Source organism: Triticum urartu, chromosome 1A (genome assembly GCF_056163025.1).
Source record: "Triticum urartu cultivar PI428250 chromosome 1A, HENAU_Tu73, whole genome shotgun sequence".
Taxonomy (NCBI): Eukaryota; Viridiplantae; Streptophyta; class Magnoliopsida; order Poales; family Poaceae; genus Triticum; species Triticum urartu.
This window is the reverse complement of record NC_141873.1, coordinates 464,690,372-464,705,019: the sequence shown is the minus strand read 5'-3', so window position 1 is coordinate 464,705,019 and position 14,648 is coordinate 464,690,372. Positions and strand designations below refer to the sequence as shown.

The 14,648-nt window shown below is 44.9% G+C and overlaps 1 protein-coding gene across 1 annotated transcript; it reads left to right on the top strand.

Moving 5' to 3' along the window:
• Positions 1 to 3,495: 3,495 nt before the first annotated feature.
• Positions 3,496 to 7,420, top strand: LOC125532909 (uncharacterized). The gene is made up of 4 exons (XM_087538776.1): positions 3,496 to 3,587; positions 6,051 to 6,406; positions 6,745 to 7,330; positions 7,416 to 7,420. Exons 2-4 carry the CDS (start codon positions 6,053 to 6,055, stop codon positions 7,418 to 7,420), a joined length of 945 nt encoding a protein of 314 aa, XP_087394902.1. The 5' UTR covers positions 3,496 to 3,587; positions 6,051 to 6,052.
• The last annotated feature ends 7,228 nt before the right edge of the window (positions 7,421 to 14,648 follow it).

Genomic DNA, 14,648 nt, shown 5'->3' with positions numbered 1-14,648 from the left:
TCGATCAACCGCGTTGTGCTAACGCTTCCTCTTTCGGTCTACGAGGGTACGTGGACACACTCTCCCCTCTCGTTGCTATGCATCACCATGATCTTGCGTGTGCGTAGGATTTTTTTTGAAATTACTACGTTCCCCAACAGCACAGCCGACCATGAGAGGCAGGAGAAAGCGGCACGACCGGCGCTGCTTTGCGCGGCTGGAGCAAGAAGACCAGAGGTTGAAGAAGCACGACGACCGTTGGATGGACATCGTACGGTCACTGCAACTAGAATCGTTTATATTGACTAAGTTTACAAAGCCCTTGGTACGCGTCAACTTAGTAGGCCCATAGGTCAGCTTTCGAAACGGTGCGCCCCAGATGTCAGGGGGAGGAATCATTTTTTGGGCTGGTGAAGCTAGCATATCCGAGATTGAAGAAGCACAACATCCGTTGGATGGACATCCAACGGCCACTGCTGCTAGAACTGTGTGTTGACTATAAGTTGACAAAGCCTTACATATGCGTCAACTCTTTTTTTTGAGGGGACGCGTCAACTTAGTCAGGCCATAGTGTGTGGCAGAGAACTTATAGCCCATTTGAGATTTGTAAGAATGTGCAGCCAATTTCTGAATTCTAATGGAATTACTACAGCCCATTTATAGTTTGTTAAAAGTACAACCCATTTCAACCAACTGTTCAAAACAGAATTCAATAAAATTTCCCACATTTTGATGGGATCCGAAATATTTTTTAGCCCAAAATTTCTAGTCAGATTAAATACAATTTCAATATAAATTTATATTACGTAAAAATCCAATGTAACATTGCGGTCGCAACAATTAATGAAATTAAAATTTTCAATATCCAAAAATAATATTTTATAAAGTAATGACGTGTTTGGTGCATTTTTTATAGTTACTGCCTAGTTTTTATAATTACATCCCATTTATTATTTCTTAAAGCCCATTTTCTTGTTAAGCCTAATGCATCCCTCCTAGGAAAGATTTGCAGCCCAGCGGGGCAGAGAATAACAACTTGACCTTGCCTGGGTATTCCTAAAAAAAGTATAGCTGGGCTCGCCATTTTCAGCTTGAAAAAAAATTAAGATCTGGGCTGGATATCTGGCCTGGGCTAGATGGGCCATAGCCCGCCCGGTTAATAGCTGCAGCGATGTTTTCGTTGTTGTTCAAAGGAGAAAAATTAATATCTGGGCTAAACATCGATGAAGAAAAACTCTGCAGTGCTCACCCCTCAAAAACACAAATACTGCTTGACCTGCTTGGTCCCAGCTGTCAGTCGCTTCTTGTGCAATTCTCTCGTTTATTGACTACATAGGTTGACAATGGTGTGGGACCGTGATGTCAGGAAACTAGGAGGAAGCAAAAAAAATTATAGTTTTATATACTAATGAGGAGGCACTTGCGTACGTGCGGCTATGGCCCTGGTGGGTCCCCACTGTCATCCTCTCCAAGTAAAGTCATCCCCTCATCCTCATGTCCGTTGACCATGTTGACAACGCGAGACGGCGGTGCCACGGCGAGCGCAACAACTCGAAGGGCGACGGAAAGGGCCTCCCGGGCCCTACGGATGGTCTGATACAGCCCCCGCTGCTCATTCAGGAAGCCAGGATCATAAGGCCACATGTCTGCGATGGCATTGTCGTTCGCTTGTTCACCGGTGCTCGTTGAGGAGACAGAGGTTGCAGCACAGGTCCTCCTGCGCTGGGAGCTCTTCCGCCATTAGGGCGTCGAAGTGCGGCCGCACCTGCTCTATGGTGAACACGGCATGAACTGGCTTGGACAGTGGCGCCGGCTCCTGGTCGAAAGCTACGCCCATCGTCTGATTGTCGTCGCTCAGCTCGGCAAGGTAGCTGGCGAGCCAGCATGTCCGGCTGCTAGACCGACCCGCTGCCAAGCACGAGTCTGACTGCCCTGGCCCACCCAGACCGCCTCCCTTGCCCGCGCGCGCTTTCCGCCCAAAACGATCAGCGCCGCCCGCCCCGCTTCCCGGTGCATGCGATTGCTCCACCTTCAAACGACACAAGTGCCGTCTGTCCATCCTTCTGCCACCCACATTAATGATACGCGGTTGCCGAGGCGGCTACTCCGGCGCCACACGTCTGTCCCTCCGCCGCCCACCATTGCTATATAAACTGCTGCGCCGGCCATAGCTGTAGTCATCCGCATCCGTTCCTATTCTCCTGTCCACACCACTACTGCCCACCATGGCTTCCTCGCGCTCCAGCGCTCTTCGTGGCGGGCGGACGACGGACCACAAGGAGATGGCAGCCATTGCTGCCGAATGGCTGGCCGGCAGGTAGCCGGAGGACAACGACGTCCCAATGGAGAACATGGTAGTCGACGATCCGGCACCAACCCCCTCCTCCGCACCATCCTCGCCGGTGCATTGCACCATGACCATCGGCGAGGCCCGTGCCCAATATATGGACATGGTGAGGTAGAAGCGTTAGGAGCAGTTCCGGGAGGCGCAGGCCGACGCTGCCTACAACCACCATCTTCTCCAGGAGCACCTGCAGGCGGAGGAGCAGATCGCCGCGGAGCGGGCGGAGCAGGAGGCGCTGCTTGACTCGTACCGCTCCGCCCCCGAGGGCCGCCTCGAGCGCTGGCGGTACCGCATGCGGGTGGCAGAGGCTACGGCCGCCTACAAAGAGGGCGATGAAGCGGGCGAGGCGCTGTTTGACGAGACAGAGGATGAGGCAGAGGACAATGCCGGCGCCGATGAGTCCCCGCTTCGCTGGCGTCGACGAGGCCCTGCTCCGCCGAGGCCCCGCGGCGCCAACAACGAGGCAGAGGACAACATCGGCTCTGCCGAGGCCCCACCCTGCCAGCAACGAGGGGGAGGATTTCCCCCGCTCTGCCGAGGTGCCACCCGCTGGCAACGAGACAGAGGACATCGCCGGCTCCTCCAAGGCCCTGCCCCGCTACCAACGAGGCCGCGCCACACAGAAAACGAGGAAGAGTAGAACACGGTAGGTCGTCGCCGCTCTGGTCCAAGTAAGGCCACCGCTGCTACCCTCCGGTTGCTGGCACTGAGCTGTGCATCATGGAGCAATTCTATGATTACAGGATGATTGAAGAGCGCTCCGTGGTTGAGCAAGCTCATGAGATACGGCCATTTGCTAGAGAACTTGAGCACTTCAGTTGTATGCTACCAGGCAAGTTTGTTGCCGGAGGTATCATCACTAACGACGCGTTTGGTTCGCCAATTTCTCACCGCCTCCCGATTACATCGCTTCCCGAAAACGTTACGGGCGTTTGGTTCGGCTGGGCCGGTTTCCGTTGCCGTGTAATCGGATACATCGCTTCGGAAAACCGAAAATAGGGCACACCGAGTGAAAACAGAAAACGCTCGTCTCCGTAATCAGATCCACTTCCCTTCCTCTGCTCGTCCCGACCTCGCCTCCACCATGAGCTCTCCCCGTCGCCGCCACGACCTCCCCTCGCTGTCGGAGTAGGAACGTCGGCCTCTCACTCCTTCGCCGCAAGATCCAAAGCCGGACCTCTCCAAGCTCCGCCCCAAACAGCTGGTCCCCTTTCTTTCCTCGACGCGAACCTTCCCTGGATCGGCATCTTCGACAAGAACCACGGTGCGCCACCTCCCCTCTTCCCTCCCTCCTCTTCTTCTCTTGCTCTAGTGCCCGGATCTATCGTTTCCTTTGTCCGAACTGGAAGATCCAAGCGTTTTGGCTGAACTGTACTCTGGTTAGGGCTTCAGACTTAGTAAACCAGTTGAGATTTGGGTACTGTTCATGAATGTGCGCATGACTGGAATATTTTGAGGGATTCTTTGGTGGAATTAGTAATTTTTGCTTCCTCGTCATACTGTGATTTGTTGTCCCCAACAAATGAGGTGGTCAGATCCTTTTCTCTGTTGGATATAGATAAATAAAGTAGTTGTATTGGATCACACTGCATTGTTCTGTGCTTATATAGGCTGCTTGTTGTTCAATCAGAATTTGATGCTTGAGAATTGCATGGATTGCTCACATTGTATTGTACTGTACTACCTCACTGTAAATCTGATGCTTACTGCGTTACCTAGATTTTCTTGTGCCCTTTTGTTTTGCGAGGGTGATACTATAAGAGAATAGCTATGGAGGAGATAATATGAATAATATGAGTCATGCATGCCCTTGATAGGGAAGAGGCTGCTTGTTATTTAAAGAATAATTTGATTCTATAGTTTCTTGTGGATCACATATGCTGTACTGCACCGCTGTTGTGGCCTCGGTGAGAGTGTGTGATGTATCCTGTTTTAGTTTGTTAGGTTGCAAAAGAAACATGTTTGGAGCTATCTTTCCTTTTCATCTCTATAGCTTTGCACTTGCCCTGTGGTGAGGCTGGTTATTAAAACTCTGGTACTCGTTTGGTTTCTTTCTTAATTGATTGGAGCCGGGGGTTTGACCCCTTATTATCGAAAAAAAATATGATGTACTGTACTGTACTCATATAGGTTGCTTGCTATTTAAGCAGAATTTGACGCTTCAGAATTCTTGTGCCCTTTGTTTTGCTGAGAGTAATTTCATGAGCTAAGGAATATATTGTACTATACTCATATATATATATATTTATATATACTCATATGACTTCAAGATACACAATATTTATAATTTTGTGCTGCATTTTTATTTTCAGCATTATGGCTCGTCTTCCTTTGGCCACCACGAGATCTCGACGAAGGAATTTAGCATTTAGGAATATTTCGATTAGCATCATGCTTATGTACTATTATATATGGTTATTATTTGCACTAGTCTATAAAAGGAGGTTGTGGAAGATAGAAAAGAGGATTAGAAATAGAGAACTTAGAGCCGCACATTTGTACCAACTCATTGGCGAGAGTGATGTAGCTTGCATACAGGAGCTTCGCATGGACAGGAGGACATTCCACAAATTGTGTGAGATGGTTAGAGTTACTGGTGGTCTAGAGGGCACAAGGAACACATCGCTGGAAGAGATAGTGGCTACATTTCTCTACATAATATCACACCATCTAAAAAATAGAACAATCAAGAAGTTCTTTTATCGAAGTGGTGAGACGATAAGCAGAAATTTCAATAAATGTTTGCTGGCTGTTTTGAAGCTGCACAACCTACTACTTAAGAAACCAGAGCCTATACCCGAAGATTGCACAGATAATAACTGGAAGTATTTCAAGGTAAATTATCTCTGCATGAAAATTTTAGTGTTGGTCAGATGATATAATCTGATTAGTAGTATAACACACTAATATCACTCATGATGTTCATGTTGTAGAATTGTTTGGGCGCATTAGATGGTACACACGTCAAGGTTACCGTGCCAGCTAATCTAAGAGGGAGGTATAGGTCAAGGCTGGCTAATATTGATACAAATGTTTTGGGTGTATGTGCACCCGACATGCAGTTTATTTATATATTACCTGGCTGGGAGGGTTCGGCACATGATGGTCGTGTTCTTAGAGATGCTATTTCGAGGTTGGATGGGTTTCGAGTCCCTCAAGGACAATACTTCCTTGTTGATGCTGGCTACACAAATGCAAATGGATTTTTAGCTCCTTATCGAGGTCAAAGGTACCACTTAGGTGGTTGGACTGCACAAAACCCACCACGCAGCGCAGAGGAATATTATAATATGCTGCACGCTAGAGCTAGAAATATTATTGAGAGATGCTTTGGAAGACTTAAGGGCCGGTGGGCGATTTTGAGGTCTCCATCATATTTTCCTATCAAAACTCATTGCCGGATTATAATGGCATGCGCTCTATTACACAATCTGATTTTACAAAATATGGCTGAGGATCCACTCGCTGGTGAGCATGGGATGATGCAAGATAACATGGAAATCTTGGAGGGAGAGAACGATGAACCTGAATTTATCACTCATATATCAACATCTAATGAGTGGACTAATTTCCGGAATACTCTTTCTCAAGGGATGTATAATAGCTATAGAGCTAGAGGCCACTAAGGTTTGTGTTTCGGTGGATGATTGCAGATGTACATATATGCTTGTTTTAATTATAGAAATCTGAATATCTCATGAACTAATTTAACTTGTGCATTTTGTAGGTATGGACAACATGGATAGCTCAAGTGTTGCACGTGGCAGGGGGAAAAACAAAAGAAAGTGGACAACAATGGAGGACGATGAGCTAGTCAATGCTCTCTATGATATGTCATTGGATCCACGGTGGAAAGGTGATAATGGTTTCAAGAATGGGTATTCCTCAGTGCTGGAAAGTAGGTTGGCTGAAAAGGTACCTGGTTGTGGTCTTAGTGCTGCCCCACACATTGAGTCAAGGGTGAGATACTTTAGGACCAAGTATGGAGCAATTGAAGTTATGCTTAAAAGAAGTGGGTTTTCTTGGGATGAGAATAGGAAAATGATCCAGTGTGAAAAGCAATCATACGAGGAACATTGTAAGGTATATAACTCCAGATGCCTATTACTTTTGCATTACATTTTCTACTTGTGGCCATATGGATTATCCAGCTGACATCTCTTGTATTACTACTTCTACTAGAAGTGAGGTCCTATTGGATACCTCCTTTCCCTTCCAGTCACATTATTTCATAGATATAGATTGGAGAAAGTGCTTTTTCTGGTTCACTGCATGATTTTTCTTTACCTTGTAAGTTGTCGCACCGCATGACCTAGAAAACTGAGAACGTATGGAACTTCTTGAACAATATTTTATCTATGGATTATGGTTGTAGTAGAGTTAACCAAAAATATAATTTCCGTGCTTATTGTATTTTGCAGCTTCACAATGAGGCCAAGGGCTTGTATGGTGTGCCGTTCCCTTATTTTGATAAGTTGGCTGCAATTTATAGCAAAGATATAGCTACTGGGGAGGGTGCGGAAGGTTTTGGCGAAGCTATAACAAATTTGCAGAATGAGATTGTCATCGAGGATGTGATGAATGATGAAGAGGAAGATGACAGAACGTCAAGAGAGACACCTAGACGGTCTGTTGACAGCCATGTCACCGCTGATTCTACAAACTCTAAGAAGATAAAGAAAGGTAACGGGTCTCGTAGGTCAGAATTAACGGATCCTTTTCTCACCATGTTTGGAGATGTAAACAGCCAGCTGAAGAGTGTCACTCAGAATGTTGGCCAAATGGCAGCAACAATGGAACGCGAAGCTATTGCCCAGGAGAAAGCAATGGAGGAAGATCCTAGACAGAAGTTTAAAGAGAAAGCTATCAATGAATTATCAAGGCTTGGATTCACTGGGACTGAAATCGTGAATGCTGCCAGCATATTTGCCAAAGCTCCAGAAGAAATGCATATGATGCTTGCACTCCCGCAGAATCTGAGGAGGGAGTATGTTAAGAAAACGCTTGGTAAGTTAAATTCATGCACTATTATCTTGTTCTGATGTTAAGTGATAGTTATGTGCTGTTATCTTGTTCTTTCTCTCTTAAAAAGAATAGTCTGAGCAATACTAAACTGTTATATGTCATACCTTTGTTGAACAAATCCCATGTGATGCGACTGAACTTGCTTGTATATATTCCAATAACTAGGCCATGCACATTGATTTATGTCAGAAATGTCCAACACTGCCATTTCAGTTTTTATTGTTTATTGTTAGGTAGATTTCATGTGTGTTGTCATGAACAGATGAAATCCAACTTGCTATTACAATATCCTTCTTAGATCTGGGGCATTCAAGATTTGTTTTTCATGGCAAATCATATATGCAAAGCTTCTACATTTGCAATTCTTCAGAACTACAACATGTCTTGTTTAGAGAAATGACAAATTTTTGTTGGTCCAATGATGTGCTAGATGATGCAATTAGAAGATAAGGATTTGCTGCTACTGGTGGTGATGAGGAGTTGATGATGTGGATAATGCAATTAGAAGATGAGGGACTGCTGGTACTTGTGGTGATGATGAGCTGATGTGGTACCAGATGGATATCACATGAAAAATGTTATTGCTACTTTTCAACAATGAGAAAATGATCTGTTTTGTTGGCTATTAATTATGCATGTGTTAATACATTTTTTGCTGATGACCCCATTTATGGAGTTAGCTTGAATTTGTTCAAATATTTATCTATTAAGATCCATCAGAAAAAATCTGTTACCTATGATATATGACATGGACATGTCAGCCATGTACTAATGCTATATTGTGTAATCCCAATACATGGGTCAACCAAATGCTGCACTGTATTCAGAATGCATACCTTTGTTCAACCAAACAGAAGACGTGTTCACTCAATACACCATCTAATACAGTGCAGTCTGAATACAAAGCTGAATACGTTACCATAGGCGAACCAAACGCGTCGTAAGCTTCCTCCTTCGTGGATCTCATTGGCACTTTTGATGTGGAATAAAAGGCAAGAGCAAAGGACACACGTGCTCGAGTAATTGAGGGAGGATCTTGTGCCAATCTGGTACAGAAGAAGAACTTCCAGCCCCACAAGTTCAAGAACAAGGGCAAGTTTGATGGTAAAGCAAAGTTTGATGGTAAAGCAAAGTTTGATGGGAAGAACAAGGCTGTGCAACACACGAACTTCAAGAAGAAGAATGACAAGAAGAAAGGTGTTTGTCATGTGGGGATCCTGATCATTGGGCTCCTAGTTGCCCTAATCGCTATGAAAAGCTAGGCGGGTTGACCACTGACGGCCGGTCAGCTTCTTGGCGGCGACGTGGAGTCAGAGAGCTATGTTGGAGAAGGACGCTGCTTCTACTTAACTGCTGGTGCAGTTGGCGGACTGACACATGGTCCCAACAGGCATCTGGGCCACATGTCAGTTACGCAACTGCACCTGCAGTTAAGTCACCGAAGCTTCTGTTCGGCTCAGCCGGACACAAGTGGGTAGCTTCGGTTAATTAATTATACCTCCAACGCACCCCTTTTTAGTTGAAGAATGTATGAAATGTAATGAAATCTGGCATGTTTATATGAAATCCAACCGTGTATGAATGAATTTATTTTGATTAGTTCGAATTCTTGTATCACTGGCATTGGATGAACATGCAAAACAATACGTACTAGCATTATTCCCAGGGTGATCACCTCGTTTGCAGCAGTTTCACATGTACTCCCTCCGGTCCTTTCTAGTCCGGATACAAGTTTTGTCTGCAGTCAAAGTATCTCTACTTTGACCAATCTTATAGGAAAAAAGTATGCACTTTCACAATGTGCGAAGTAAAAAGGAACAGAAGGAGTACAAAGAGTTTGAGCAGCTTTTTAGCATTCCAGTACATTGCAATCAAACACACAGGCCTGGCAATTCATAAAGAACATTCAAAACAACCGATGATGATGCATCTCAATGATTCACATGTCAGAGCCAATATTTACTTCACAACTAAAGAACAAAGAAAAAATGGATCGACGCTGCTGACAGCAAAGGGTGTCCCATTTGAAAATATCAAACGCATGTCTTCTTGCTAAAATCAATGGGCAAAATTTGACAAGGTTTTCCCATTCCAAAATATCAAATGCCTACGTTTGTGGAATGGGCAGGGTTTGTCATCAGTTCGGACATTGACATGGCACCTCGTGCTAAATAAACCAGCTGTTCTTTTTGTGCAGTTCCACCAAAATCAACCAAATTCGCGCGTAGCTTGTATGATTTCGCCCTTATATGTTGCAACGCCTTGAACTTATCGGCACCTCATTTCTTGTGGTGGAAATGAGTGATTCGATGCATTCATGAACATTTTGTGCAGTTCACATTGAAATCAAGTTGAGCACCCCTATTTGCACAAATACAAAGAAAGTGATTAGTATAAAGCAAATTGTACTATGAATTGACAGTTTAAACAGGCACCTACATGGTCCATGTAGAGCACACTTTTAGAAAAATGGAACTCACCGGAAACAATCCTAGAACAACATTGTACGCGCACATCACAGCAAGAAAATGGAGATTTGTCAGTCCTTCTGAGCTGAAGTTAGTTTGGTCTTGTGGGGAGTAATGTAACCATCCTTCAACTGCTCCTTCTGATGAGAAGATAGACAGGGCTTCTTCATCCTGGCATAATCGGAACTAGTCACTTCATGTACTCCATATTCTTCTTCAGAGGAGGAGGATCCTGTTGTTCAAAGACAAGAGGATAACTAAATCCTAGCATCCCTGTTTGCTCGAAAAAAGGAAAGGAAATATTTAAAACAGCACAGATGAAGCACTTCTGAAGGACAATACCACTTTTTGATGACAGTATCTAAACAGTAGCACAACACCAATAGAGATGACAAAGCTCAATCATATGGATGAAATCAGTGGGCGAGTACCAACCTTTGTCGGGAGGCTTATTGTGTAGAGCATATAGATGAAGCACTTCTTCGGAACCATATGTTGCTATCTACTGTGGTGGCCATGCTTACTATATACTCCTCGATTAGATTAATGTTTCCAACATCTTATTGTGTAGTTCCACTAAAATATATGGTATCTTCAAAGAAGATCCCTGTTTGCACAAGTAGAGATAATTACGTATTACATTAAGAGTGGCATCAAATCAGTGGCAAAACAATTGCTCGTTCCAGCCATAGCAATAAATTAAGATGCAAAACTATATCATTACTTGTGTCATCACAGTTCCAGTGCTTCATTACAGTACCAAGAGTTGATTTTTGTTTTTCTTCCGCTTGTTCTTCCCCTTCATCACTTGGTTCAATAACAGACAAGCTTTGCCTTCAATGTAAGATTTGGCATGTCAATTAGGTTGCACAAGTATAGCACTAAACAATGACATTAATTTTCTGATGAAAGTGGCAAAATATAGGCCAACAGTTATGAAATATCCTTATCTTACCTCAATGGGATATTGCGGTGCACCTACAGATTGGAAGTCTTGTCTTCATTTGTGCAGTTCACTAGAATCAAGCAACATTACCATACAAGTAGCACAACATATGAAAGCACACTGCAAAATCATGTGAAAGAAGGCTAGTACTGACCTCTCATGACGCGGAATTCAAACAACTCACAAGAAGAAGATCTGAAGCAAATTTGCCAACATGGATAGGAAGTAAGATCTCCTCTTGTGCAGTTCCACTAAGATCAAGCAATCAAGCAACGTTGTCGGTGTGACACTTTGGTTGAACTGCACAAAACACTCTTAAAACAAAAAGTGTTTTGTGTAGTGCAACAAAAGGTCACAATGGCAACGAGGTGAAGTAGATAACCCTGTTTACACAGAGGTGCAAAGGAAACAACTAGTGGTCAATAACGATGGATGACACAGAAGCCAACAAAAAGAAGCATCTACCTTATCTAAATGGGAAAGAAAGCAAGACAGTAGCATTTCTCAAACGGTGGCATTGATTAATATTAACAAAGAGATTATATTAACAATAAAATTTGTTAAACATGTAATTTGCTTTTAACTGTGGCATTGCATCAATTTTCCAGCGGCATTATTAGAGGGTGCTTGTTTACAGGGACATTTTGGTGGAGGGACTAAAAAAACTCCGTGTCAGTCCCATCTAAACCAAACAGGAGGGACTTTTAGGGACTAAAAGTGGGCATTTGGGACTAAAGAAAGAAGATCCCGAGGGAGAGTCTTTTTGGGACTTTTTCCAATAGTTGCCCCTGCCACGCATTGCACCTTGTCTCCATTAGTTCTTTACTAGGGGTAACATGGTCTTTTAGCATGTCATTTAATAACCTCTAGTCCATGTTTAGTCCCTGGAACCAAGCAGGTAGGGACTAGGGAGTTTTTAACCAAACAGGGCCTTAGATTAACAACAGCTAAAGAGTTGCACGGGACAGTGGATGCATCAGCACCATGTGCATCTACCGATGTACTGGGGTGATGCACAGTTTGTTGCAACAAAGAACAAACAACCAAGGAGCATATTTGTGTTGGTCCCAGTTTTGTTATCTTTAGACACCTTTCCCTATGTGAGCGCAGCAAATCTAGTCCTGCTCAAACTCTACAGCCTTGTCCCCCAAAACAAAAGACTAGTTCATTACAGATGTGCATATTGCGTTTGTCATCGTTTTCCCTTTCCGACCAACATAGGTGCTGGATAGCCAGTCTGTACTAGTACTTTCCCCACTTCCTTTCCTCCGTGAACCACGTCCTAGATTTATGCTATACAACTTTCCCCACTACTTTCCCCCATTCCTGTCCTCTTTGAACCACGTCTTAGATTCATGCAATACAACTTTCCCCACATCTTTCCCCCCTCCTTTCCTTTTTGAACCACGTCCTAGATTCATGCTATACAACTTTTCCCACTACTTTCCCCCATTCCTTTGCTCTTTGAACCACATCCTAGATTCATGGTATACAACTTTCCCCACTACTTTCCTGTTTGATCCAGCACCTAGATTCGAATGCAGAAGCGGAAAAAGCCCACATGCAGCTAGAGCAATGCATGTGGAATAAGTAAATTATACCTTAAGGTTCTTGGGATGTGGTTCGGTGGGCGACCGGAAGCTGTTCGACCCACACTATGTATGTCAGCGAAGAAGAAGGGGTCAGAGGCCCTCCCGCGCCGCCGTTGGGTGAAAGTGAACAACTGCGTCGGTAGTGGATTCCCTCCATCACCGACGGCGACAGCGTTAAGCCTCCTTCCCTTCCCGGCGGACGGATCCTGCCGGCTCTTTGACCAGAAGTGAGGGGAGAGAGAGGCCAACGAAGTCTTGTTTAGATCTGGAGAGGGTGAGAGAGTGTGAAGAGAGCAACTACAAGCAGACCAGCAGTGAGGGGAGAGAGATAGGCCAACGAAGTCTTGTTTAGATCTGGAGAGGATGAGAGTGTGTGAAGAGAGCAACTAGAAGCGCTGAGGCTCCAGCGTGTATATATATACTGGAGAGAGTGTGAAGAGTGCGAACCCTAGAAAACAAGCGTCGAGGCTACACCTTATACGTGATGAGGTGATTATACAGTCACTACGAGATCGTATAGCACCGTATCCATCCATTTTGACCAGTCAAAGAATACTCCTGGCACGAATTATGCTCAAGTGTAGTTATCGAACCCAAGACCTCAAGTTTGATGAGCGAACAGGCTAACCAGCTACACAACCCTCCCGTTATGTTCAACGAGAGGAAAATGACCTTTTATACATTCCTGCATTCGTGTGACAAGCATACCGTGTTTTTTGTGTGTGTGTGGGAGTCATTGGGATTTAAATCATAATTGTGTCATGTGGCTTTGGTGTTAAGACTATCCACAGTGGTGCAGTAATAATGCAGCCTTAGTCACCTTACCTCTCTCCACGTAGTACGTTGGGTCCCACAAGTCAGAGGGTGAAACAAACAAATTAATAAGAAAAATTAAAAGCGCCAGCGGTGTATCTTACCTCACACATCTCGCTACTGCTCGGGAACACTGTCCAATTGATCCCTTTGTTCTCTCACGTACTATTTTAAGTGAATCCTTATTATAACATGCACACAATTTTGGGCACTTGTATTCGACCTAAGTCAGTGTGCCACCGTATCTCGTACGACTCCCTCCGTCTAGGTGTAATAAGTCATGTTAGAAGGTGCAGCGGGACCAAGGTGCAAGCAGATTGGAGGAGAAGGAGAAACTTGACTGGTCATTCCTCCAATCAAAGCCCTGATTTCTGTCTCTAAACGCAACAATTAATCCAAACAACTAAGAGATTCCGTTTTAGCTACCATGCAGGGCCACGTATTAACTCGCATGCAAGCCGACTTTGATTTCTTGACTGATCAACGCGTAGTTGTGCTCCATGCATTGGATTTCCGGGGGAGATAACAAGGCAGAGTAAGGAGCGTTTGGTTACATTGCTTAGGCTGGTCATAGTGGTGAGTAACTTGGACTAGTACAACATGCATATGTTACTAGTCTATGTTACTAGTACGCGAAGTTTGCCGTCGGAAGCGAGCCGATCTGGCTCTCCTGAGCTAGCAAGGTTTTTCTAGCCCACCCAAGCTAGCTAGCCCAAAAAAGCTAACATATTTTAACAGTTCCAAATGCCTAACCTTGCCCGGCTATGCTATAAGCTGTTCTTGCTAAGGATCCAAACGCTCCCTAAGTAACAACACTCGCTAGCAACAAGGCCAGGAGGGGATTGAGATGCGAAGTTAATGGACGACGCCTAAACATTTTTGGAATATCAGAGACAGCAGCCATACAGACCCAGCCATAGAGCAGGATGAGCCGGCGGACGACGAACATGCCTTCGAGCAACCGTCCGAACAGGGCAACATGGAACACCCCGTCCCCGACGAAAACAACAGTCCGGACGACCTTACACTGGATAGGCTCATGGAGCAGAAGAACCTCCACAAAAGGCTCGTCGCCACTGCGCGTAGCCTGAAAAAGCAGAAGCGGAAGCTCAAAACTGCGGAAGATGCACTCAGAATCAGATGGAGCAAAGTACTCAACACCGCAGACAAATATGGCGGCAGTCGCCGCACAAAAAGCTATCCAAAGCGAAAGCTACTGCCTGAATTTGACAAGGAGGCCTTAGAGCCCCCGCAGTCAAAAAATAGGAAAGCCACCCGGTCGGATAGACGACCGCATGGCCAGCATGGAGTGGCAAGCGGCGGCGCACACAAGCCGACACGCGATCCACCAAAGGATCCGCATCAAAAAGATGGCCCAGCCAGATCTATCTATGGGCCAAGAAAGCAAGCTCTAGTAAGCAATGCAACACAACAAATATCCGAACATCATGGCACACCCAAATACAGGGGTGCCGTACACC

Bases quoted from the DNA above. Each gene is read 5' to 3' on its own strand.
- LOC125532909 (XM_087538776.1), top strand. From the start codon at position 6,053: ATGGACAACATGGATAGCTCAAGTGTTGCACGTGGCAGGGGGAAAAAC. The intron at 6,407-6,744 runs GTATATAACTCC...TGTATTTTGCAG, and splicing joins CATACGAGGAACATTGTAAG to CTTCACAATGAGGCCAAGGG.